The sequence below is a fragment of the Cyrtonyx montezumae genome, unplaced genomic scaffold (genome assembly GCF_038088225.1).
Source record: "Cyrtonyx montezumae isolate F1298 unplaced genomic scaffold, pur_monq_1.0 scaffold_8, whole genome shotgun sequence".
NCBI classification, from domain to species: domain Eukaryota; kingdom Metazoa; phylum Chordata; class Aves; order Galliformes; family Odontophoridae; genus Cyrtonyx; species Cyrtonyx montezumae.
This window is the reverse complement of record NW_027072089.1, coordinates 90847282-90872321: the sequence shown is the minus strand read 5'-3', so window position 1 is coordinate 90872321 and position 25040 is coordinate 90847282. Positions and strand designations below refer to the sequence as shown.

At 39.6% G+C, this 25040-nt stretch overlaps 2 protein-coding genes across 2 annotated transcripts in view; one reads left to right on the top strand and one right to left on the bottom strand.

Annotated features, from left to right (window-relative positions):
• Positions 1-25040, bottom strand: part of IGFBP3 (insulin like growth factor binding protein 3) — a 188599-nt gene that overhangs the window by 23977 nt on the left and 139582 nt on the right. The window lies entirely within an intron of this gene.
• ADCY1 (adenylate cyclase 1) overlaps positions 1-25040 on the top strand; it is a 185625-nt gene that overhangs the window by 92984 nt on the left and 67601 nt on the right. Inside the window, exon 4 of the mRNA XM_065753079.1 lies at positions 10688-10799. Within this exon, the coding sequence (XP_065609151.1) occupies positions 10688-10799 (112 nt within the window). The remainder of the gene's footprint in view (positions 1-10687; positions 10800-25040) is intronic.

Sequence of the window (25040 nt, the reverse complement as noted above, 5' to 3'; positions counted from 1 at the left end):
TTCATGATGTGAATTCTTGCATGCATAAGTAATGTAGCCATAATTTACTGTATTTTAATCCTCCCCATGGGTATGAATTGCTGTGGTGTTAACAATTAAGTTACGGTGAACCAAGCCTATTTTTTTGTATTTTATCTCTCTACAGAAGAGATTGAAGTGCCTCAACATTGATGCAACCCTTTTTGGGGATTTGTATTAACTTTCCTATGTATATCAATGTCAGACTCAGCCTACATTTATGACTTGTATTATCTTTGTCTGTGTTATATATTCAAATCAAAGTAAAGGTAATATCAATGTTATTTTGTGTTCTGCTGAGAAATAGGTGGGGACTTGGATTTGGCAAAAATTGAATATATTTAAATATGTGGGTTTTTTTTCCACAGGGAAACAATTTAGAAATATTACTGTAATTCTGGCAACATGTATCTTATGGTTTCTTTCTCAATAATATCCTTACATTTTCTTAGTAATATCCTTATGTTTTCCAGGGTCATAAAAAGCACTATAATCTCTAATCAGTTATCACTCTATGTGTCAGATCTTGTCACCACTCAAAGGTTTTATTTGTTCTTTGTATTCTAAAAACATGAGCATGTTTGAGACATTACTTCCAGGGTGGCCTATGTACAGTAAGTGTTGTTACTGCCCAGAACGCTAGTAATCCAAGTAGTAAAGGAAGAGGCAATGGATGGACAAAGGCTGGCAAAGAAGTGCAAGAGATAACGGTCAGTATGTTTGCTAAAATAAAACAGGCCAACTAATAAGTTTGTATTCCAGTTTTAAAATATCAGAGTTCCGTGTGAGATGGTGATCACTTTTCCATCATTGCCACCCCTGACTAGAAATAGGCTATGGAAGAAGCAGGCTTGCAATCCCTATTGCTTATCTACCATCTGTTTCCTGCCACCTCTGCTGAAAAATCGAATTTAATCATGTGTATTTAATGGAGGCACAGAATGGATAAATTTGGAAGGAACCTTGAAAACCAACTAGTTCCACCCCCGTACTGTATGGAGGGATGCCACTCACTAGATCAGTATGTTCAGAGCCTCATCCAACAGGGCCTTGAACTCCAAGGATAGATCATCCATAGTTTCTCTGCACAATCTGTTTCACTGCTTCATCAGTGAAGAACTTCCTCCTAGCATCTAACTTAAACCTTTCTTCTTTTAGTCTAAAACCATTCCTCTGTGTCCTATCACCACCAGATCATGTCAAAATCAGTTTCCATCTTTTTTTATAAGCTCCTTTTAAACGCTGAAAGCAACACTGAGCTCTCCCTCGAGTCTCCTTGCGCAGCATACAATAAAAATAAAAGCAGCAGATGCTATAGTTGTAACACTTCATGGCAGTAGAAATGAGCAGAGTTTGCTAAAAAGATATTCAGAGCTTGTACTCATGGCCTTGCCCTCATCCATTATACCTTGTACAGATTCAGGAATTATACTGAAGCTGTTATGATTTCTTTAAGACCTTTATGCCAAGGAAGTGTAACAGTAATCATATTATCTAACATATTCTATTAGTTTTGAAATCTATGCATGTAATTAACTGCAGTATTAACTTGTTCTTAAGCATAACTGAACTGTAATTACTTAACACATAGTAATTCCATATTTTAACTCAGTTTGTACATAGTGTCTTTAGTGATGCATTCACTTTTATGTATAATTACCAAGGTTTGAATGGCTAAGGATTAATAAATACTATTTTAAATATTGAAAGGATTAGCAAGGAACCAATACTGACTTAATTTAGGTTGTAAAATAAAGGTAAAATAACCTTCCTTTTAACTAAATAGTGGTGTGTTAGTGTATTTTGAATGCTCTGTACTTAAAAAGTTGAGATTTAGATATAGTTGTACATGTTAACATAGTGATGGTCTCTCTGTTAGTTGAGAAATAATTACATAGTCACAGTGATCAGTTCTGGCTTATGTGATGGCAGATTTTCTGGTGGATGAAGTTGCTAAGTCACTATTATATATTTATATGATATCATATCATTTATCATATATGGGAAGCTATGTCAATTTGATGAAGTTAGCAGTGTCTGGAAAAGTGACTTGCATTTTCAAAAAGGGAAAAAAAGAAGACCAGGGAACAACAGGCCAGTCAGTCTCACCTGTGCCCAGATCATAGAGCAGATCCTCCTGTAAACTGTGTTAAGACATTAGCAAAACAGGAAGGTGATTGGTGATGTTCAGTAGGCTTCACTATAAGTAAATCGTGCTTGAAAAATTTGATGGCTGTAGGATGAATAACCCAAAAGAATCGTACCCGCACAAAACAATGAAGGTGGGTGGTATATTTTGTACGGCTTATCCAGATGGTATAAAAGCAACCAATAAACAAGGAAAGGCTCACTTGTCGCTGATGGTTGAGGCTCCACAGGGGAGGGATCACCAACAAGATTTCAATCCATCCCCAGTGGTTATTAGCCCTTAAATGGGGGCTGGGAGAGGCGGAGCCAGACTCCACCCCTTCCAGTCACGCAGGTGAATTGCCTTCACTTGTGCAGCTGATTCAGTGCTTGCTTCAGATGATCAATCATTGGTTCAGGCCATGATTCAACAGTTCCCATACACTCCACCCCTTCATGACTTGAACCACTGATAAAGTTAACAATAGGGTGAGCCTTCCTTATCACAGATCTAATACATCATGATGCTTATATAATTGCCCATTACGATGCGTACTGATATAATCTGGAATGAGTGATGATTGGTGTATGGCTTCTGTTCTTCCTTGGGCCAGTGCTTGGTGGTGTTTACTGGAAGCATGCAGTCAATTGTGCAGGTCCATCCTATGCTCTATCAGTCACAGGTAGACCATCACCGGAAGTTGCACATGATCTTACAGCAACTCTGGAACACTTCAGCAGTACTTTGTTCCTCCCAGTGATTCTGAAGACTTAGATTCACAGGGAGTAATATAGGTGTTTCAAGGGTACCAAGAGGGCAAGGTCTGCCATCCAGGGCAAGACACAGGTTATATTCCTATCTTGGGTCAACACTTTGGCTTGTACTGGGGCATGCCCTGGCCACCTGTACCAAACCTTTTGGCCAGATGTCTGTGGCTACACAACTCTATCAGGCACCAAAGGGGATGCCCTGATCTGCCCTAGAACATGATAGGGGTCCCTCTAGTAATAAAGACTGGAGATGCCATCCAGAGGGACTTTGACAGGCTCAGAAGGTGGACTTGCGTAAATCTCATGAAGTTCAACAAGACCAAGTACAAGTTCCTGGACCTAAGCAGAAATAAAGGCTGGACAATCAGTGGCTAAAGAACAGGCCTGCAGAGGACTTGGGCATTTTAGTTGATGGGATGCTCCATATGAGCCAGCAAAGTCTGATTGTGGCCCAGAAAGCCAACCGTATCCTGGGCTGCATACCCAGAAAACAAACCATGCAATTACAGAATCATATAATCTTTTGAGTTGAAAGGGACCCCTAAAAGTCAACTAGTCCAACTCCTCTGCAATGAACAGGGACATCTACAGCTAAATCAGGTTGCTCGGAGCCTGATCCAGCCTAACTTTGAATGTTGTCAAGGACAGGGTATCCACTACCTCACTGGGCAACTTGTTCCAGTACCCCACCACCATTACTGTAAAAAGCTTCTTCCTTATATCTAATCCAAATCTCCCTTCCTCTAGTTTTAAACCATTTCTTTTTGTTCTATCACAATAAACCCTACTAAAGAGTCTGTCCTCTTCCTTCTTATAGCTCATATTTAGATATTGATAGGCCACTGTCAGTTGTCCCTCATCTACCAGTCCAGTCACCCAGTCATAGAAGATGAAGTTGGTCAAGCACGACCTACCTTTTGTGAATCTGTGCAGGCTGGGCCTGATCCACTGGACACCACACATACGCTCTGTGATCTCACCCAAGCTGATTTACCCCATGACTTTCCCTGGTACCGAGGTCAGGCTAACAGTCCTGTAGACCTCCAGATCCCCCCTATGGCCCTTCTTGTGGATGGGAGTCACATTGGCAAGCCTCCAATCCTCTGGAACCTCTCCAGATAACCAGAAGCACTGATAGATGGCTGAGAGCAGCTTGGCAATCACGCCCAACAGCTCCTTCAGCACCCTGGGATGAAGCCCAGCTGGTCCTGTGGACTTGTGACAGTCCAGAAGGAAAAGAAGCCCTCTAACCTTCTCACTGGAATCACCAGGAATGTATTCTGCATAGAATCCCAGACTTCCAGATCAAGGCATAAAATGCCCTGATGGCAACCAGCCTAACAATTAAAGGCAGATGTGAAGAAGGCATTGAAGACCTCAGCCTTCTCCTTATCATCAGTGATCATGTTCCCTGCTGTATCAATTTGATGACTGAAATTCTCCTTCATACTTTTCTTACTACTGACACATTTATATAAGGTTTTCTTACTTTCTTTTGCTGCTGTGGCCAATCTGATTTCAAATTGGGCTTTTGCCTTCCTAACTTCCACCCTGCATACCATTGTGTAGAATGAATACCCCAAAAGAATAGCACCCACACAAAAAAATGAAGGTGGACAGTATACTGTTATATGACTTACCCAAATGGTATAAAAACTATGAAGAGCTCACCCATGACTGTCAATCAAGGCTTGCTGGAAACTCCACAGGGGAGGGATCTCCAACAAGAGACCCTTCCCCACTGGTGATCAGCCCTTAAATGGGGTCTGGGAGAAGTGGAGCCAGACTCCACCCCTTCCGGTCACACAGGTGAATTGCCTTCACCTGTGCTCCTGCAGCTGACTCAGTGCTTGCCTCAGGTGATCAATCAGTGGTTCAGGCCACGATTCAACAGTTTCCATACACTCAACCCCTTCACAACATGAACCACTGATCAAGTAACTATAGGATAAGCCTTTTTGAATACAGAGATCCAGTATGTTGCTACGCTTATATAATTGCCCATCGCGATGCATATCATTATAATCTGGGATGAGTGATGATTGGTGTATGGCTTGTGTTCTTCCTTGGGCCAGTGCTTGGTGGTGTTTTAAGGGTACCAAGAGGGCAAGATCTGCCATCCAGGGCAAGATACAGGCCGTATTCCTATCTTGGGTAAACACTTCAACTTGCACTGGGGCATGCCCTGGCCACCTGTACCAAACCTTTTGGCCAGATGTCTGTGGCTACACAACTCTATCAGGCACCAAAGGGGATGTCCTGATCTGCCCTAGGACAAGATAGAGGTCCCTCTAGTAATAAAGACTGGAGCGTTGACCACTTCATCAGCAAGCCATGTACCAATTACCAGAGGAACCACCGAACCTACCACTTCCAGTAATCTCCCCCAGGGTGCAAGTAGGCCACACCACCATGGCCCTACCCGCAACTTCCAAAGCCATTTTATTCTATTGGCACGTGAATTTAGGTTCTCAGGGGCAGGGAGCAGAAGATTGTTCTCATTGCCAATCTGAGGTCTTGCCCGGTTATCAGTGCCCATAATTTGGAACATAAGCAGGGAGGCCAGTGCTTTAGCAGCTGCCCACATTGTGTTCTATCCAGCATGCCACATCTTTTAGTGTAACCAGCAGGTAATGTTCTCAGATGGTAAATTCTTGACCCATCTAATTCGGGCCAGTGTGTCAGCTTTATCATTTCCTGATGACTGCAGGGGTTGGTGACCAGAAACATGGTAGACACATACAGACCTGTGTTTAACTTTATTCCATAAGTATATATGAAAACTACACACACATATATTTTGTATGGCTTCCCCAGATGGTATACAGACATACAGTAAATAAGGAAAAGCTCACCTGTTGCTCATGGTCAAGGCACTCCTAGGACTCCACAGGGGAAGGATCTCCAACAGGACATCCTTCTCCACTGGTGGTCAGCCCTTAAATTGGGTCTGGAAGAGGTGGAGCCAGACTCCACCCCTTCCAGTCACACAGGTGAATTGCCTTCACCTGTGCTCCTGTGGCTGACTTAGTGCTTTCCTCAGGTGATCAATCAGTGCTTCAGGCTGTGATTCAACAGTTCCCATACAGTGGCTTTCTACAATGGGGTTATGATATTAGTGCAAGAGCAAGTGGCATTATCCAGCCAGAATTGTGTACTGTAATGCACAACATCCTTGTTTCTATACTAGAGACATGGATATGATGGTTGGACTGGGGGCTATGATGGTTGTTAGAGAATTTGCTGGATATTGCGTTCTGTGTTATTTGAGACCAGTGGCAAGTAGCATTCCTCAAGGGTACATAGTGGAACCAGTGCTATTTAACATCTTTGTTGGCAATATGGAGAGTGGCATTGAGCATTCCTTCAAGTTTGTGGATGACACCAAGCTGAATGGTGTGGCCAACATGTTGGCAAGAAGAGATGCCATCCAGAGGGACTTTGACAGGCTCAGAAGGTGGACTTGTGTAAATCTCATGAAGTTCAACAAGACCAAGTACAAGTTCCTGGACCTAAGCAGAAATAAAGGCTGGACAATCAGTGGCTAAAGAACAGGCCTGCAGAGGACTTGGGCATTTTAGTTGATGGGATGCTCCATATGAGCCAGCAAAGTCTGATTGTGGCCCAGAAAGCCAACCGTATCCTGGGCTGCATACCCAGAAAACAAACCATGCAATTACAGAATCATATAATCTTTTGAGTTGAAAGGGACCCCTAAAAGTCAACTAGTCCAACTCCTCTGCAATGAACAGGGACATCTACAGCTAAATCAGGTTGCTCGGAGCCTGATCCAGCCTAACTTTGAATGTTGTCAAGGACAGGGTATCCACTACCTCACTGGGCAACTTGTTCCAGTACCCCACCACCATTACTGTAAAAAGCTTCTTCCTTATATCTAATCCAAATCTCCCCTCCTCTAGTTTTAAACCATTTCTTTTTGTTCTATCACAACAAACCCTACTAAAGAGTCTGTCCTCTTCCTTCTTATAGCTCATATTTAGATATTGATAGGCCACTGTCAGTTCTTTTTGGAGCTTTCTCTTTTCCAGGCTGAACCGCCCCAGCTCTTTCAGCATCCTAATAGGGAAGGTGTTCCATCCTGAATCAATTCTGTGGCCTTCATCTGGATGTGTTCTAACAAGTCCACATCTCTCCTGTACTGAGGACTCCACATCTGGACACAGTACTCCAGGTGAGGTCTCGTCTGTGCAGAATAGAGGAGCAGGATCACCTTCCTTAACATATTGGCCACACTTCTTCTGATGCGGTCCAGGATATGGTTGGCTTTCTTATGTCCAGCTTCCCATCCACCAGCACTCCCAAGTAATTTTCAACAGGGTTGTGCTCCATCATTATGTTCCCCAACTTGTACTGATTGCAGAGGTTGCCGCAAGCCAGGTGCAAGAATTTGCATTTGAATTTACTGAACCTCATGTGATTCTCCTGGGCCCACTGCTCAAGTTTCTCAATGTCTCTCTGAATTGCATCCCAACCCTCAGGTGTGTCTATTGCACCACAAAAGTTCTTCTCATCCACAAACTTGCTGAGGGTGCACTTCATCCCACTGTTGTTGTGATTGATGAAGACACTAAAGAGCATCTGTCCCAGTCCTGACCACTGAGAGACACCATTTGTTGCTGATCTACATCTAGACATTGAGCAATTGACCACTCTCTGAGTACAATCTTGCAACTAGTTCCTCATCCATCAACAATACATCCATCAGAGCCATATCTTTCCAATTTGCAGAGAAGGATGTCATAGGGTACCATACCAAAGGCTTTACTGAAGTCCCAATAGGTGACATCAGTGACTCTTCCCTCATCCACTGTTGCAGTTATGCTATCTTAAAAAGAGACAAGGTTGGTCAGGCATGACCTGTCATTGGTGAAGCCATGCTGCTTATTCCATATCTCCTCCCTTTCTTCCATATGCCTTAGCATAGCTTCCAGGAGGATCTGCTCCATGACCTACCCCAGAACTGAGGTGAGGATAACAAGTTGGTAGTTCCCTGGGGCGTACTTCCTACCCTTGTTAATAATGATTGCTATACTGCCTTTTTTCCAGTCATCAGGGACTTTACCTGACCACTATAACTTTCCAAATATAATTGAGAGTGAATTGGTGACTCTACCAGCAAATTCCATCAGGGTACTGGGGTGCATCTCATCAGGACCCATAGACTTATAGATGTTCAGGTTCCTCAGGCAGTTGCCAACTTGATCTTCACTTGTAGAAGGAGGGTCAACACTCCCTCAGTTCCCACCTTCTGAATCATATTCTGGTCTGCATCAAAAGAAACATGACCCGTGAAGATGTATGCCAGCTTAAATGTGCATGATGCAGTAATGATGCAGGCTTGCTCACCCTGGGGAAGTCCCTCCAAAGCTCCCTCCCAAAGGTGAAGGGAGATAATTCTTGCTTCTCATGAGATCCTACTTGCAGTAGTGCATTGAGCTGTGGGGAACCCAGCAAAGGAAGGACTTGAAGCTGTTGGAGCAGGTCCAGAAGACGCCTTGAGGATAATCAGAGGTCTGGAGCACTCTCCTACTAAGGAAGTCTATAAGAGTAGAGGTTGTTCAGCTTGGAGAAGCTGCAGGCTTCAAGGAGATCTTCCTGCAGCTTGTCAGTACTTATAGGGCCTATAGGAAAGCTGAAGAGAGACCTTTTATCAGGAAATGTAGTTATAGCACAAGGAGTAATAGCTTTAAACTAAAAGAGAGAGGTTTAGATTAGATGTTAGGGGGAAATTCTTTATTCACAGGGCGGTGAGGCACTGGAACAAGTAGTCCAGAGAAGTTGTGGATGTCCCATCACTTGGAGGCATTCAAGAACATGTTGGATGGGATCCTGGACAACCTGATCTAGTTTGAGGTGTGCTTTCCAATAGTAGGAGAGTTGGAACTAGGTGATTTTTATGATCCCTTTCAAGCGAAAAAAAGATTTGATTCTATGTGTATGTGTTGTGACTGGGATTTTTCATTTAAACACCTTAAAAGCAGATAACAGATTCTTTATACTTTAAAAATATAAAAAGAACCCTAATGTTTACTTTTGCAACTGGACATTGTTGGTTCTGTGTGAGATACTTTTGTTAATTTAGTATGGTTAGGAAAAATAAAGTAGTCTGCTGTGAAAATTGAAATAGAAATATAAAATAAGTCAAAATGTAGATTATGCAAGGATTAAGAGGCAACACAACAGAGAGCTGAACAGATATCAAACTGAGTTTTATTGATTATTCATCTTGATTATATGAAAGATCTCTGTGCACATTTGTTACCTTTTAAATCCTCAAGTAATTTAGGAGGATGACTTGTGATTAAGTGATGAATCTGGTTCACTTTCGTGCCTGGAAATTAATGGAGCAGAAAAGCTGGATGAATGCTGAATATTTTATTATAAGAAGTCTTTTTGTCATTTTTAAACAGCACAGGAATGAAATAGCTATTGTTTCCCAAACCAAGACAGTGTTGAGTAATACTTTCAAAAAATATGCTCAGAATAGAAGAGAGTAGAGAAAGTGACCTGAGGGTTAACATGGCAACATAAAGGCTTTTTTTTTTTTTTTTTTTTTTTTTTTAGATTAAAGCCCTTTATCTAGATGAAAGTCCTTTAACTATAAAGTCAGTTTTGTGCTGAGATTCATTACCTTATTTGCTCTGATAGAGAAGGGATTTTATCAATTAAGTTCAGTGAGTTGACGGAAGTATAGGATGAGGTGGGAACTGTATTTGGGCTTTTTTTGTGGCTTCATGGGAAACTTCAGGCTTGGTAATTGTTTCTGGAAAACAATAAAATCTTAGTTCTGCCTTTTTATCACCTGTCATTTTATCTAAACAGTGAGGGCATATTAAGAGGGAGTATGTAATGTTTAACATGAATTTCAGTTTGTGAGAGAAGTTTTACACTATGTCAAATATACTTAGGCTATGTGGGATGGGACTGCTTGTTAGCATTTGCATAAAGAAAGACTTTCTTGTTTATTGTCTAGGTGTTGGATATAAAAGTATTAGTTTTCTGCAGTGGGTTTTGAGTCTGTGGAACTACTTAAGAGTCTAAGTGGTTAAAAAGTTCATAGCTTCAAGTTCACTTGAGGTTCAGGATCTACATAGGAATTGTTATGCTCTCTATCACTGTGTATTTTCCTTGTAAGTGTTTTATCATCTCAGGTAGGGATCATTAAGGTAGATTAAACTTCTGAACATTAAAACCTTGTTGAGAATTGCTGGAAGCTGGACACTTATCTGAACCATGTAGCACAGTACAGATAAGTCATGACTGACACTGAGGATGCTAGATTCTAACAGGTAAGCAGCAAAACCATATCACAGAGCTACCACAAACAAGTTTTTCAGTACTTGGTCCTGCCTTTCTGTACAGTGAGCCTCAAGAAATGTTAATCAGTTTGGCTGTGGAACTGTACAGAGGCAAATCAAGCTGAAAAGAATACAGCTGTAAAGAGCAGAAGTAATTGTGTTCCTGAATTACTCGGAGGGGAAACTCATGAATGAGGTGCTTTGTCTTATGTAGTTCTCTGATAAGCATATAGGCATCAAAGAGGCTCTCGTGGTTGTCTACAATAGATATCAGCACCAACCTCTATTTTGGTCACTGCTTCAGATCTTTACTGGCTTTATTCCAAGCTGCATTTTATGGTAGCGTTCCATGATTTGTTTGTGTTTTGTGTCCTATTCTTGCTAGAAGAGGATAATGAGAATATGAAGCTGTCTTTTTATTGATATCTCTGTGTCTTCTTCCTTCTTTACAGCATTTTGTTTGCAGACATTGTGGGATTTACTAGTTTGGCATCACAGTGCACTGCCCAGGAGCTGGTGAAACTTCTAAATGAACTCTTTGGCAAATTTGATGAGTTAGCTACTGTAAGTACAATTTTTTTTTAACCTATTTGAAATTCCTTTCTGAATGGTGATGCATCAGTTAAATATGTTAGAAATCTGTAATTGACTGTTTTAGCCCTGTGTGTTATAAGTTTCATTTTTTTAATTAAAATTATATAGACAACCAATTTAAATGTTTAGGAAAGGAGCTTAATTTGCTTTCAAAAATGTTTTTTCTTATGTTTCTTTGGAGGTCACCAGAGTTCTTCACTAGTCTTGGATGCAGAAAAATAAGAGATATCAGAGATATTTCACTATTTAAATTTCTTATGTGTATGAAAAAAACAATAATAGAAATTATTTCTATTTGAGTGATACTGTGAAACTGCTTTCTGTGATGATACAAAACTAGAGACTCAAATCAGTTAATCACAGATGACACTCACTGTCACAGAAATTATGTTGTTTTTTATATCAGAAAGGCTACTATAGGAGAGATGGGATTTATATTATTACTGATATTTCCATTTTGGCCATTGCATTTAACTTTGTGTCAGATCCCCCAGGAAAAAAGAATTTGAATGAAATATTCCTTGCCCCAAAGTCTGATAGTACCACAGGCATTTGACAAGAAATTGAGAAGAATGGATGCTCCTGAAAATGTTCTCAAAGCTGGTTTCAAATTACACTTAAAAATGTGTTTTCCCAATGAAGAAAAGAAATCTTCTTTGATTCTATCTTATATGCCAATTTACTCCTCAGAGACCTAATTTCTAACAAGTAACACCTCTACATAAATCACGCTTCTCCGCTGTCTAATTATCACATCTTCTGACTGTATGCAGCAGCCTAGAGAATGTATTTCTTCAAGGCCATCATACAGCATCCACAAGGTCCAAATTCACTTTTAGTCTTCCACAAAAGATCTGAAACCTATGGATATTTAGACTTCCTTTCTAAAAGAAGAAGGAAGCCTTCTACTGCATAAGATGCTAGGGTTGAGGAAGGTCTATTTTCTCTCCCCAGAGTAGTTTATATTTTGCTCAAGTGCTGTGTCTTGATTTGCACTCTGTTCAAGTCAGAGCAGAGAGGAACTGCTGTGTGTTCCTTTTTCTCAAGAAAAGCAGATTAAGTTAGATGCTGAGTAGAGAAAGAATGAAGGTGGGTTTTCTGTGTTGTTGTTGTTGTTGTTTGTTTGTTTGTTTGTTTTTGTATAAAAAAATACTTTGTGCAACTAATTCATTCATGGAAATCCTTTCAATTCCTCATGGAAAGCACAGGTCCCCTTCCTATAGCACTTTAGAGATGTGTAGGTTAGACATAAAAGGGATTGCCATGTAGCTGAGCGCTGGCAGAAGCTTGAATCCTTCTGTTTTCCTGCTGCTTTTGAAATATAACAGGACCTTTCAAATGACAGGACCTTTCAATCCTTTACAGGATTTTTTTTTTTTTTGAAATATAACAGGATATTACAGCGGGTAATAGCTTATGACAGAGAGTTTCAATTTGTTGTCTTTCAACTCTTTCAAAAGCTTATTTGTACGTTTCTTTTAATATAGGGGAAAGATTTTATGCTTTCACAATAACATTGTTAGGTCACTTTCTTAAAGAAACAAGTTTTAGGTGGTTGTGTTTTTATATTACATTGTCTTTCTTTTATAAACATTTAAGTCAATTGGCCAACTTGAGTTACTTCAAAGGAAGGAAAAGAAGTATCAAAAAATAATGCTAGATAAAATGAGTGACAGTGCTGGTATCCTCGCAGGAGTGTAATTCATTGGAGAATCTACGTGGAGAATAGCTGTTTTGAATGCTTTGTGGTTCATTGATATATCTAGTTACTGAAGTACTTCTAATGTTGTGGTCTTTGACACACTGATTTTAGACTCTTAGGACAGCCCAGGTTGGATGAAACCAGAAACGTTATCAGGTCCAACATTTTGTGGGGAAAGGAAGCATAGATGAGATTAACTAGCACACTGTAGCTAGCACACTGTCCAAACATTTCAAGTAAACTTCCGGTGAAATTTGAGACTTTTCAGAAAGCTGTCTTGAAAGATCAAACAGATTACAACGAACAAATACTCTCTTTTTAATTTTTTCTACTGAAGTTTTAAAGCATATACAAAAGTAAATGAAGTTTTGTTTTTTTTTTTCCTGTTATGATACAAGTGCTGCTCTGAAAGTAATTCCTCTTGTTTCCTGTCAGACGATGATGTTGCTGAAACCTCTGGAAACAGAGGTTGAACCTTCCTGCCAAAATTCTGTTAAATTTTGTTGCTGTGCAATAAATGACATCAAAGAGTCAGTTTGACAAAACGGCAGCTGACACATAAGTGTATTTGAGGAAAAGGTGTGTCATTGAATCATAGAATGTTGAATTCCTCCATGCTGAAATAATTGCCTTCATTGACATTTACCAACATTTGCTGAATGTTTATGGAGATCAAGCAGTGGATGTTAGCACAGTGAGGTGCTTATGTTTCAGCAGTGATGACAATTAAAGTGAGTCAATTCTGCTGGTGTAGATTTTTATGAGCATGTCATGCAGGCTCTTGCTCATTGCTGGTGAAAATGCTTAGTTAATGGTAGTGACTAAGCTGAAAAATAGTGTTTTGTAGCTGATAATTTGCTCTATGAATTAGTGTTATTGTGCTTTGTGTGTCTGCATAGTATCCGTGGAAATAAATAGGAGGCATTACTTTCAGACCAACCTATGTAGCTGCTTGAATAAATCTGGTTGTATCTTTGGAACATTTTGATTTCAATTAAAACTCGAATGGAGTTTCTAGGTAAGGAAGAAATGTATATCTGTATATAGATTCTAGATTACTTCTAAACCATAGTGAAGAAGTTGTATTAAGTGTCTGTAGGAAAATTTTTCAGGGAGGAAGCTAAAGTATAGTAGGAACATTCAGATGGGCAGATACTATGGAAAAGATATCTTGCCTGATCTCCATTATGGTTTTTAAGTTAAAGTACTGTTCATTGTATGTCATTTCTCTGTCATAACTCTTCTATACTTATTGTGAATTGCCAAATTCTTCCTGAGCTCATATTCTGCAAATCTGAGATTTGCTTCTTTGATGATTTATTCTGGTCAGCTCCATATACATGCAGTGTAGACATTTCTATTGAAATTTACCTTTAATAAGGTAAAATTATTTCTGGAGTTCAATCTGTATCAGCCAAGGTTGATGCCTAATTACACTCCAGAAGTGCTAGTTTCACTTTATTTAATTCACTTTCATTTGATTGATAGCTATAGGGGTACTGTTGGCTTGAACTGGTGATTGAGTACCTGGTGAAGGGGTCTAGGGAACACAGGCAAACTGTTCACACCTGTGTTCCCTGCATGACCAGAAGGGATAGACTTAGACTGGAGTAACCCTAGGCTTATATATGAGCCAGCCTCTGAAGGGAAAGCATCTCTTGAACCTAGGCTGTTTTCTGGGAAGGATTGTTATACAGCCTGAGATTCCCCTTTAACCACTTGGGTGGGTTCCGTTCTTTGCCAAGCATTTCCAAGAACTTGTCAGAAGCAGTCTTGCTTCTTCATAAGCAGAACCAAAGTGTGCAGGTGCACCCTTTAGCTATCTCATATACTCTTCACATATGGTCTTGACTGGAGTCTTCTGACCTTGTGCAGATATGTTGTATAGAGCATAGCAGTGCATCTCGGGAGGACTTCTCAGCCTGAAGAGACAATGCATCTTGTGATGGAGGCCAGCAGCACTATCCTCACAGCAGTTAGCTTCGCTCTTTTCAGTCAGAATTTTTTTTAATCTCTATGAAGTCTTTCTGAAGACTTCTTTTTAGCCAGATGGATATGATGTCTTGCTAGTTCTTCTGAAGAGATCATTTTTCATTAATTCTTGAAAACAGAGGAACAGATATTTTTAGTCATTAGGTCTTGAATGTTTTTCCATAATTTTTGTTTGTTTGTTTGGGGTATGACTGAGTTTCATGTTTAGCTAGTGCTAAACATGTTATTACAAAAGTAATAGATTTTTAAATCCTCTCTACTGTGGTGGGTGAAAATATTAGGAATAATAAAAAATAGGAAAAATATTAGTTTCCTGAAATCTAGAGCTTAGACTTTTATAGTGAATTTGTTAACGGTTTATTTTACCTTGGATATTTCTCATCATAGGAAAACTGTATGTTAAAGATAATGCAAGTTAACTAAGAGACAAGTGTATGTATCAGTCATGATGATTGTGAAATATTCTTGGTGGAATGTTTCTTCATTTCCATATAAGCTTTGGAGATACAGTTAGAGAGCAGATCGGGGAGTTCTGCTCAGCTTGCAACAACTGACATAGATCTGTTAGCCATTGTAGGCCGCAGGCCTAGGCAAGAGAAAATGGGATTTTGAAGTAAGAATAAGAAAGTCTTCTGCTCTCATGCTTCAACTAAATGGAATGTTTTAGCATGAAGTATACTATCAATACTTGGTTGGTTTAGAACATGACATTAATAAATCAATGTCATTTAATCATAATGTACTTAGTTACATTAGTGAAAACTGTAGCCCCCTCATGTGCATACCATTGTGTATTGTATAGCTACAGCTGAAATGGTATATAAGCTTAGCCACATGTTTTGTGGAAAAAATCTGTAAAACTCAATGCTTAAGATTGCTTAGAGCCACTACTGTGATTGTTAAAGACTGAATAATTTTTAACAGCTTAAAGAATGTAGGGCTTCATACTTGCATCAAGTTGGAGACTCTGTATCTTTATTACCATTTCCATCAGTAAGCAAATCCACGTGTGACTAGTAAATGGTTCTTACTCTCAAGGACTAAAACTGTTTAACTTTCTAATATTGTCAAGTTAGTCTCCACTCAGAGTAGAGAGGGGCTTCCACAATGAAGTGGAAATATGTAGACTGTGTGTGCTGAGAGCTTGTAGATTATTGCAGATCGGCATACATAATTACCAATAAAATTGAGGAAAAGAATTTGAAGAAAACTGCTTTTTATTGCTATCCTGTATAATTCTATCTATATGCTATGTCTATGATGCAAGACTCAAGTGTACTGACTTCACAAATATATTATTAGACTACAAGCTTCACTGGATATGACCGGTCTTCCTTATTCAGGACCTGCAAAGACATTTGCTATGGTGCTTCCAATACTGAAACAAGATTTGTTTTCCTCTTCCACTATCTCTGTTACTCCACGGAAGCTATTCTCAAGTCTATACTCATTGTTATTGCTATGAATATGTCTCCATTGTACTGCTAAATCAAACATAAGCATTGCAATTAACTCATATTCAAGGTTTTTCATGCTGAGACAAGTAAATGTACAAGAACTTGTATAGATTGCTTACGTTAGTATTTGCAGGTATTATTTCATTAAAAGGTAACTACAATGATTACTACTAATTTTAAACTCATGACTTGAATGAAAGGAATACTAAAATGCTCATGTAGAAATCTAGATGATTCCATAAAAATTTCTTACTGGCCAGACAGATTTCAAAAGCTTATTATCACTATTTAAGTGTATTAACATTGCATTATAACTCATCTCTTGTTGTTGAATAATGGAATTAAATGTGGTAGTAAAGTGTAAATATCAAAAATATAAGTTTATATATTCTTTAAGATCTCTCATTCATACAGTTTGCAGAACTTTAACTTACTATATTGCTCAGTTGCACTGTAAAGTAATCTGACTAACTTCATCCAATTTGCTGCCTGTCCTTCTAAGACCTTGAAGGAGGATTACTTGTCCTTACCCATTACTTTAATGGCATAACACTGTACATGCACTTTCAAAGGCATTTGGAACAGCGTCATTGACCATGCATCTGCATAATGAAAGGAGTAGACTAGCAATGAAGGCAACAGGTATCAACTCTCAAATATCTTCTGTTAGGCTGTGTTCAAATTTCTCAAAAGAAAGGCATCAAACCTGACTTCTGGACCAATGCTACTGTCAGGCTGATTAGTACACTATTGGTTCACTGGATGAATTTTCAAATTTGTATTAATGAATATGTTTATGCTTGCAAGAGTGTGAGTTTGCAAACCATGTCTATGCATGTATACATGCATATATATGAATAAATATATGTGTACAGTGTTTCCTAAAATATTGTTTTTACCACTTCTGTTCCAGAAAAAATATAGTAAAATTGAATATAATCTCAACTCCAGTTTTAGGTGATATTTTAGAAAATATTTTCCGCAAATTTCTTTACTATTTTTATCCACATCTGTAAATAAAAAATTCAAAACTAATTTTAGATTAACTATGTAGATTTCTGTTAGTTTCTGGAGCAATTCAAAAAATTACTAAGCGAGTGATCTATTAAGATTAATAGCAAACTAGTATAAAGTGCTATGTTAAATATGCTGTACCTACTAAATATATATATACTGAAAATATGCTACAGTAGTTACTTCTATCATGCCTTTCTTCAAGTCTTCGTATGTCTTACTGACATCTTCGGAATGAAGTTCTAGACTTGCACAGACAGATAAATATTGTATTTTACTGTTGTTGCATGTCTTCAGGGAATTCTAGAGATTGTGGTTTGTCAGCGGTTTATGGGCTGGTGTGGCCCAGTTCTATGACTAATGGGGCAGGGGAACCCATGGACCCACGCCCCAGGGAAGGGGAAGAAAGAAAAAAGTAACAGTGGCAGCAACCTGAAGAGGAAAGTTAATTTACTAAATTAGATATCAGAATGCAAAATAACACAATATAATACAATATAATTGGAATTGAAGCTAATAAATTAAATACAGTGAAAGAGAGCGTCTGAAAACTGAAGGCTTTACATTAACACTGAAGGCAAGAGGCTAAAGAGCACCTGCTGCTGGGTCAATCCAAAAGGGAAAGAGCACGTATCTTATGACACGTGAAAGATTTTTATCTTTCCCTCTGAGCAGAAAATGGAAAAATGCAATGCAAAGTCTTCTGGGCTATGTTGTTCTCTTCTGAGACAGGTATAACTGGAACAATCCATTGATATCCATGGAAGTGGAGCATTAACTCCTAATGCACTACATTATGTTGTGATGTGGAATACCAGTAACAAAAGATGCTGATTAATATGAACTGAAAATTTGACCCCATTTCCCTCACTAATACAAGTGTTTCCACTCTGAGTATGGCAGGCTTCTTAGAGGAAGCCTTTGGAACGGGGCACAACACAACTAATATTCCTAGAATGAAGTCAAAAACATAGGAGGAATAAGAAAAAAAAAAGAGGAAAAAAATGTGTCATCTGGGATAGCTTCTTTCCTCATGGATATTAATCTTGGTCAGTTGAATGACCTTGCCTGAACCAAGTACAAGTCATACCTGACGAATCTGGTGATGTTATGATGGAATGACTGCATCAGTCAACAAGGGAAGACTAACCAATGACATCTAAGCAGACTTCTGTGAGGCCTGTGATATGATCCCACACCACATCCTTATCTTCTAGATTGGAGGGATCTGGACTTCAAGGGTGAACTATTCAATGAATAAGGAATTGGTTTGCTGTCCACAACCAGAGCATAGCAGTCAATGTTCCAACATTCAGGTGGAAGCCAGGGAGGAGTTGTGTCCCTCAGGGAATGGTCTTGGGACCAGTGACCTTTAGCATCTCTATCAGCTGTATAGGCAATGGGATCAAGTGCACACATCAGAAAACTTGCTGGCACTAAGCTAAGTGGTGCTGTTCATACAGCAGAAAGGATGCCAATCAAAGGGACCTGTGCAAGCTTCAGAAGCTTGTGAACCTAATGATATCCAAATGGAAAACATGGCATCTAGGCAAGGTCATTCCCAGGCATGAGTCCAGACTGAGGGGAGGAAAAAAACTCTTTTAGAGCAGTCAAACAGAAAGGTACTTGAGGATTCTCATGGGTGAAAAAGTAAATATGAGCCAATAGTTTGCAAATGCAGTCTGGAAGACCAACTGTATCCTGGGCTAAATCAAAAGAGGTGGCCAGGAGGATGAGAGATCATTGTTCTCATTTTTTCTGCCCCTGTGAGGTCCCATCTGAATTACTGCATGCAAGCCAAGGACCCTCTGCAGTAGAAAGACTCGGACCTTTTGGATCAGATCCAAAGTAGGTCTACAGAGATGATCAGAAGGTTGGAACACCTATTCCACAAAGAAAGGCTGAGAGAGCTGGGCTTGTTCAGCCTGGAGAAAGATCTGGGAAGGCCTCATTGCTTCTTTCTAGTACTTTATAGAAGCTTATAATTGTGAGAGAGACTGGCTGATAGTGACAGGACAAGGGAGAATAGTTTTAAATTGGAAGAAGGGAGATTTAGAATAGATGTTAGGATGAGGTGTTTCACTCAGAGAGTGAAGAGGCACTACAAGTTGCCTCAAGATGTTGTGGATGTCCCTTCACTGGAGGAGTTCAAGGCCTTGTTGGATGGGGTTCTCAGCAACCTAATCTGGTTGGCAGCATCCCTGCCTGTGGCACAGGGGTTGAAACTCAATGATCTTCAAGGGTCTTTCCATCTCAAGACATTTTATAATTCTTATTAATATATCTGTAATGGAGAGCAACCATGGGCCCTTCTTACTCTTCACTGATACTGCCTGGTTGCAGTGAGGAAGCTCTTGGCAACAATGAATAATAGAATGGCCTGGGTTGAAGAAGACCTCAAAGATCATCTAGCTTCAACCCCTCTGCCATGGGCAGAGTGGCCAGCCACTATATCAGGCTGTCCAGAGCTATATCCAGCCTTTCATTGAATGCCTCCAGGGATGGGACATCCACAACATCTCTAGGCAATATGTTCCAGTGCATCACTGCCTGCTGAGTGAAAAACTTCCTCCCAGCATCCTCTGTCAGAGTTTAAAACCATTCCTATCCTATAAGGATTCCTAATCCTTATCCTATCGCTATCAACTGTTGTCACTGTTCTGGAAGATCAGACTGCCGGGGACTAGCGATCTCCGCACGCTAGGGCCACTGGTATCACAGACACCAATATGGTTATGTAGAAAATGGCAAAATGGCATTTAATAAGGCACAGCAGCTTCTTATATACATATATCTATCATCGTCTGTGCCCCTAAGCATGTGTCATTAATCAATCTCAGAGCAGGGGAGGTCCTGTCAGGTAACATCTCGATGTCCCAGCCATGCCTACTACAACAATCAACCCATGTAAACAATTGTTCCCCATTCTGTTTACACGCCCCTTTCAAGTACTGGAAGGCCACAATGAGACTTCCTCAGAGCCTTCTCTTCTCCAAGCTAAATAAGCCCAGTTCCCTCAACCTTTCCTCATAGGAGAGGTGCTTCAGCCCTGTGATCATTTTAGTGGGTCTCCTCTGGACTCATTTTAAGCGCTCTGCATCTTTCTTGTGCTGGGAGCCCCAGGCCTGGATGTACTACTCCAGATGGGGCCCCACAAGAGCCGAGAAGAGGGGAACAATCACCTCACTCTCCCTGCTGGCCACCCATTTTTTAATGCATCCCAGGGTATAGTTGGCTCTCTGGGCTGCAAGTGTACACTGCTGTCTGATGTCCAGCTTCTCATCCACCAGGACCCCAATCCTTCTTTGCATGGCTGTTCTCCAGGAGTTCTTCCCCAGCCTGTATAAATAACTGGGATTGCCCTGGCCCAAGTGCAACACCTTGTACTTGGCCTTGTCGAACCTCATCAAGTTCATGTGGTCCCACTTATCTAGCCTTTCCAGATCTCTCTGGATGGCTACTCTTCACACCAGTGTATCAGCTGTGCTGCTTAGCTTGGTGTCATCTGCAAACTTGCTGAGGGTGCACTCCATACATTGTCTATGTCATTAATCAAGATGTTGAAGAGCACTGGTCCCAAGACCAACACTTGGAGGATACCATTTGTGACTGGCCTCCACCCAGACATGGAACCATTGATCATAAACCTTTTGCTGTGACCAGCCAACCAGTTCTTAATCCATTGTAGGGTGATATAAGGCCAATAACCAAATGAATAGCACCCTGTAGGGTGATGACCGAAAATGAATAATACCCAAACAGTATAATCAAGATGGATGGTTGTACAGACTATCCAGATGGTATGAAGACACCCAATAAATTAGGAAGGGCTCACCTGTAACCAAAGGTCAAGGTTTGCCTGGAACTCCACAGGGTACAGATCCTTCCCTAGTGGTGGTCAGCCCTTAAATGGGATCTGGGAGAGGTGGAGCCAGACTCCACCACTTCCGGTCACACAGGTGAATTGCCTTCACCTGTGCTCCTGTGGCTGACTGAACATTCACCTCAGGTGATCAGTCAGTGGTTCAGGCTGTGATTCAACAGTTTCCATACAATCGATGGGACAGTCCATCCTTCTAATCCATACCTCTCCAACTCTGGGAGAAGGATGTGGTAAAGAACCGTGTCAAAAGCTTTATAGAAGTACAGGAAGATGACATCCATTGCCCTTCCCCTGTCCACTGATGCCGTCACTTCATCAGAGAAGGCCACCAGATTGATCAGGCAAGATCTGCCCTTCGTGAAACCATGCTGGCTGTCTCGGGTCACCTCATCACCTTGTGTGTGCCTTAATATGGCAACCAGGAGGATCTGCTCCATCATCTTCCCAGGCACAGAGGTGAAGCTCACAAGCCTATTGGTCATACTTTCTCCCTTTCTTAAAAATGGGAGAAGTGTTTCCCTTTTTTCCAGTCACTAGGAATTTCACCTGGCAGCCATGATTTTTTAGATATGATGGAGAGCGGCTTGGCAACCACATCAACCATCTCTCTTGGAACCCTGGGATCCATTTCATCCAGTCCCATTGACTTACATGCATTCAGTTTCATGGAGAGGTCTCAAATTTTTTCACTGTTATAGTGGGATGGAATCCATTCATTTCACCCAAATCTAGAGGACCAGGGTCCTGGCAGACATAGGGAGACATGAAACATCCAAAAAAATTATGAATATTCTTTCTTCTACTCTCATAGTTCACAAATATCCCCCTGTAGTCATTACTTCCTCTAGTGAGAAACTGAGCCATCAAAGATTTATTTTTTGGTGCAAAGTCTATACCCAAGACTTCTTTTCAAAATGTTCAGAAAATACTGAGCAAACTGGTTTTTTGTTTGTTTGTTTGTTTGTTTTTGTTTGTTTTTCTTTAGGAAATAGGGCAATATATTTTACTGTTGCTTGCTTCTTGTTGTTTTTCCCCCATAAAGTTATGCACTGAGTTTAGATCCTTGACTGATACTTTATTTTGGCTCTATTTATTTAACAAACAATCATTTACTTGGATAGAGTTATCCAATACACTAGCCCTGTTAGTGAGAACATCTTGGTATATGCTGGGAAAAGTCTCACTCCTCCTTAAACTTTATAACTTTTAAACAGCCCTTGTTAATTTCAAACAGTAAGTTCTATTAGAAAACCTCATCTTCAGAACATGATACAAAATTTGACTTGTATAGTACAAGGACATGGAGTTTACAGTTTTTCATTCTAAGCTGGTAGTCTTCACTCATTTTGAAAAAATGTATTAAAAAAATCAACTACAACAAAACCTAGAGTTCTTTGAATCAGAAGGCTCCTCCTCTTCTATTTATATGTGATTGATAATGGAGGGCTGTATAAAGTGCTTATCTAAGAGTGTGAAGAAAGATCTTAGAAATTTCAAAGGATCCTTTGCTTCCTAAGCTGGGCTTCCACTTCACTCTGACCAACTGTATGGCTGGCAATAGCACCCAAAGGAATTCTGAAGAACTCCTTAGGAATCTCTTGGGAATGGACTACAAGTGGGCAAGCTGTGTCCTAGTAGTCTCTTGAGCTTTTTATAATGTGCATAAAAGTAAAATATCAGCTGTTTCTAATCAGGCATTGTGTGTATCATCTGTGACTAGAATTTATAACTATCACATTTGAATGCATCACTGTCACAAATGTGCAAAATATTGTTGAGACAAGGGCTTGGAAGTTGCTGAGGAAACAAAACAAAGAGGAAATGGATTTGTTTTGTTAATTTGCATAAAACTCCTCGTAAAGATTGCAAGCTTTTGTTCATTGCTGAAAAAAACACATAGCTAATGGTGGTGGCTATGCTGAAAAATAGTTTTGTAGCTGAGAATTTGATCTATCAAACATTGTGTAGAATATTGAATACTGTTGAAGCTTCCATGGAAATAAGTAAGAGGCATTAATTTTAGAGCAACGTCATTTAAACATGAGGTATTGGTCTATATCACAATAGTTCTCAAAGCCAAGCAATTTGAAATGAGCCATTTTGACATAAACACTGAAACAGAGAGAACACTGATCAATTAGAAAATGCATATTTCAGTTATCTGGGTTGGATAATGACTTTTCTGAATATCTTTCCATTGGGTCAAATAGTCATTGTCTCTCCGCAGACTGTGCATAATGAATTTGAAGATGAAGAGTTTTATGGAGATTTGTGAATTGTGGCACAAAGCAAATTATTTTGGATTGCCTTAATTACTGAGTATCTTCTACTCATTCAAGATTTGCACATAATGTTTTTAAAAATGGCTTATTTGAACAGTATAATTTTGTGTTTTCTACAAAAAACAGTGGTTTCTGTCAAAAAGCCTTGAGTTGGAAAGCCTGTGTTTGAATGGATTTTGAGGTTTCCATATATTTTTTTAATCAATAGTTTCTACTTATATATTACCATTTAGTCAAGGATCTCAAAATATGCCATGTAAAAGTGGTGAGACATTTTGTGGCTATAGGCTGCAGGAGTACTCTAAGGTGCTAGTGCTAATGCTTCTGGAATAATTGTGCTCACATTCACGCAGAAGAAATTAAGTGGTCTCTCTAAGAAAGGCTTTTGTGCTACTTAAGTGTACCCAAAGTAGGCCATTTTTTCCAGTTTAAAGACATCATCTTTCCTTTTTTTCCTTTTTCTGCTGCTGAAAACAAGTCTTCCTTGTAAAAAGAGGGAGGGAAGGTCAGTTTCTTTTACCCTCTCTCATCACATTCACACAAGCTGCTTCTGCAGATGACTTATCTTCATAGTCCCAGTAGTGTAAATTGGATTGCCTTAATTCCTATACTTTTTTGCTACAGTAAACTAAATGGTTAGAAGTTGGCATAGTCTGTGAGATGTACTGTCACCAGCTGATGTTTCTTTGTAGCTTATTAGTCAAAGATACTGCTTTGTTAAAAGCACATTTTTATGCTCTCTATTCAGGATTGAACTTTCTGCTCAGAATTCTCACATTCCATCATTACTTTTTTTCAAAATGGAAGTGATTTAGTCAGGAATATGATTGCACAACTTGCATTATATTCAAGCAGGAGATAAATTAAATGATAAGACAAAATGGCTGTCTTTTCTGATCTGTGTCATATAATACACCAATCATGCTATATTTTAAGTTGTGATTTATGTATTGGTAATGGACAAATGTGTGTTCTTTTGCAGATAAATGCATTGTCTTGGAATACAAAATTTTTCTGATATCAACTAGTTCCTTGGCTACCAGTATTAGGTTTGGATTAATACAGAAATGAAGTCACACTGCAAATGTTGAACTAATGTTGACCTAACACAATAAGGAAAAAAAATTATTCAGAACTGTAATGTGTTGCATTGAACAACAGGAGTCTTATCTCCAAAATATATGTATAGATAAGTGAGGCTCACCTTGAAAGTAATGCTTTCTATTTTATGTTTGCTCGCAGTGTCAGAGACAGTTATTGATGGTATGGCAGTATAGGTTGAAATTTCCTGCCAAAATTAATAGCTATTAAGTTCTATTAAACTTTGTGCAAAAGTGAGGTAGTCCATCCAGCATGGAAATGCAAATGAAACAAAGGTGTGTAATTCCTTCATGTGGAAAACATGTCACCCACTAATGATGCTTGTTGAATATTTATAGAAACCAAATAAAGGGTGTCAGCACAGTGAGGTGGTGGGCAATGTATTTCAGCAGCGGCCACTGTGACAGTGGTGACCTACACTAGTGCGGATTTTTTATGAGTGTAGCTGTGGACTCTTATTCACAGCTGGTGAAAACGCATAGCTAATGATGGAGACTGTTGAAAAATAGTGTTTTGTAGCTGAGAATCTGGTTTATAGTGTTATTGTGCTCTCTGTATCTGTTATAGTTTCTGAGGAAATAAGAAGGCATTACTTTTAGAGCAGCCTATGTTGATAGATAGATGTTTGTATGTCAGCTGTTCTGTACAGGGAACCCAGATTTCATGAACTCAGTTGGTTCCTGTGAACGCAAAAGGATTCTCAGAATGATTATGTGTTACTGGAAACTTTCTCCTGTAAATATTTAACTAATAATGTGAGCAGTAAAACTTTTCCTATTC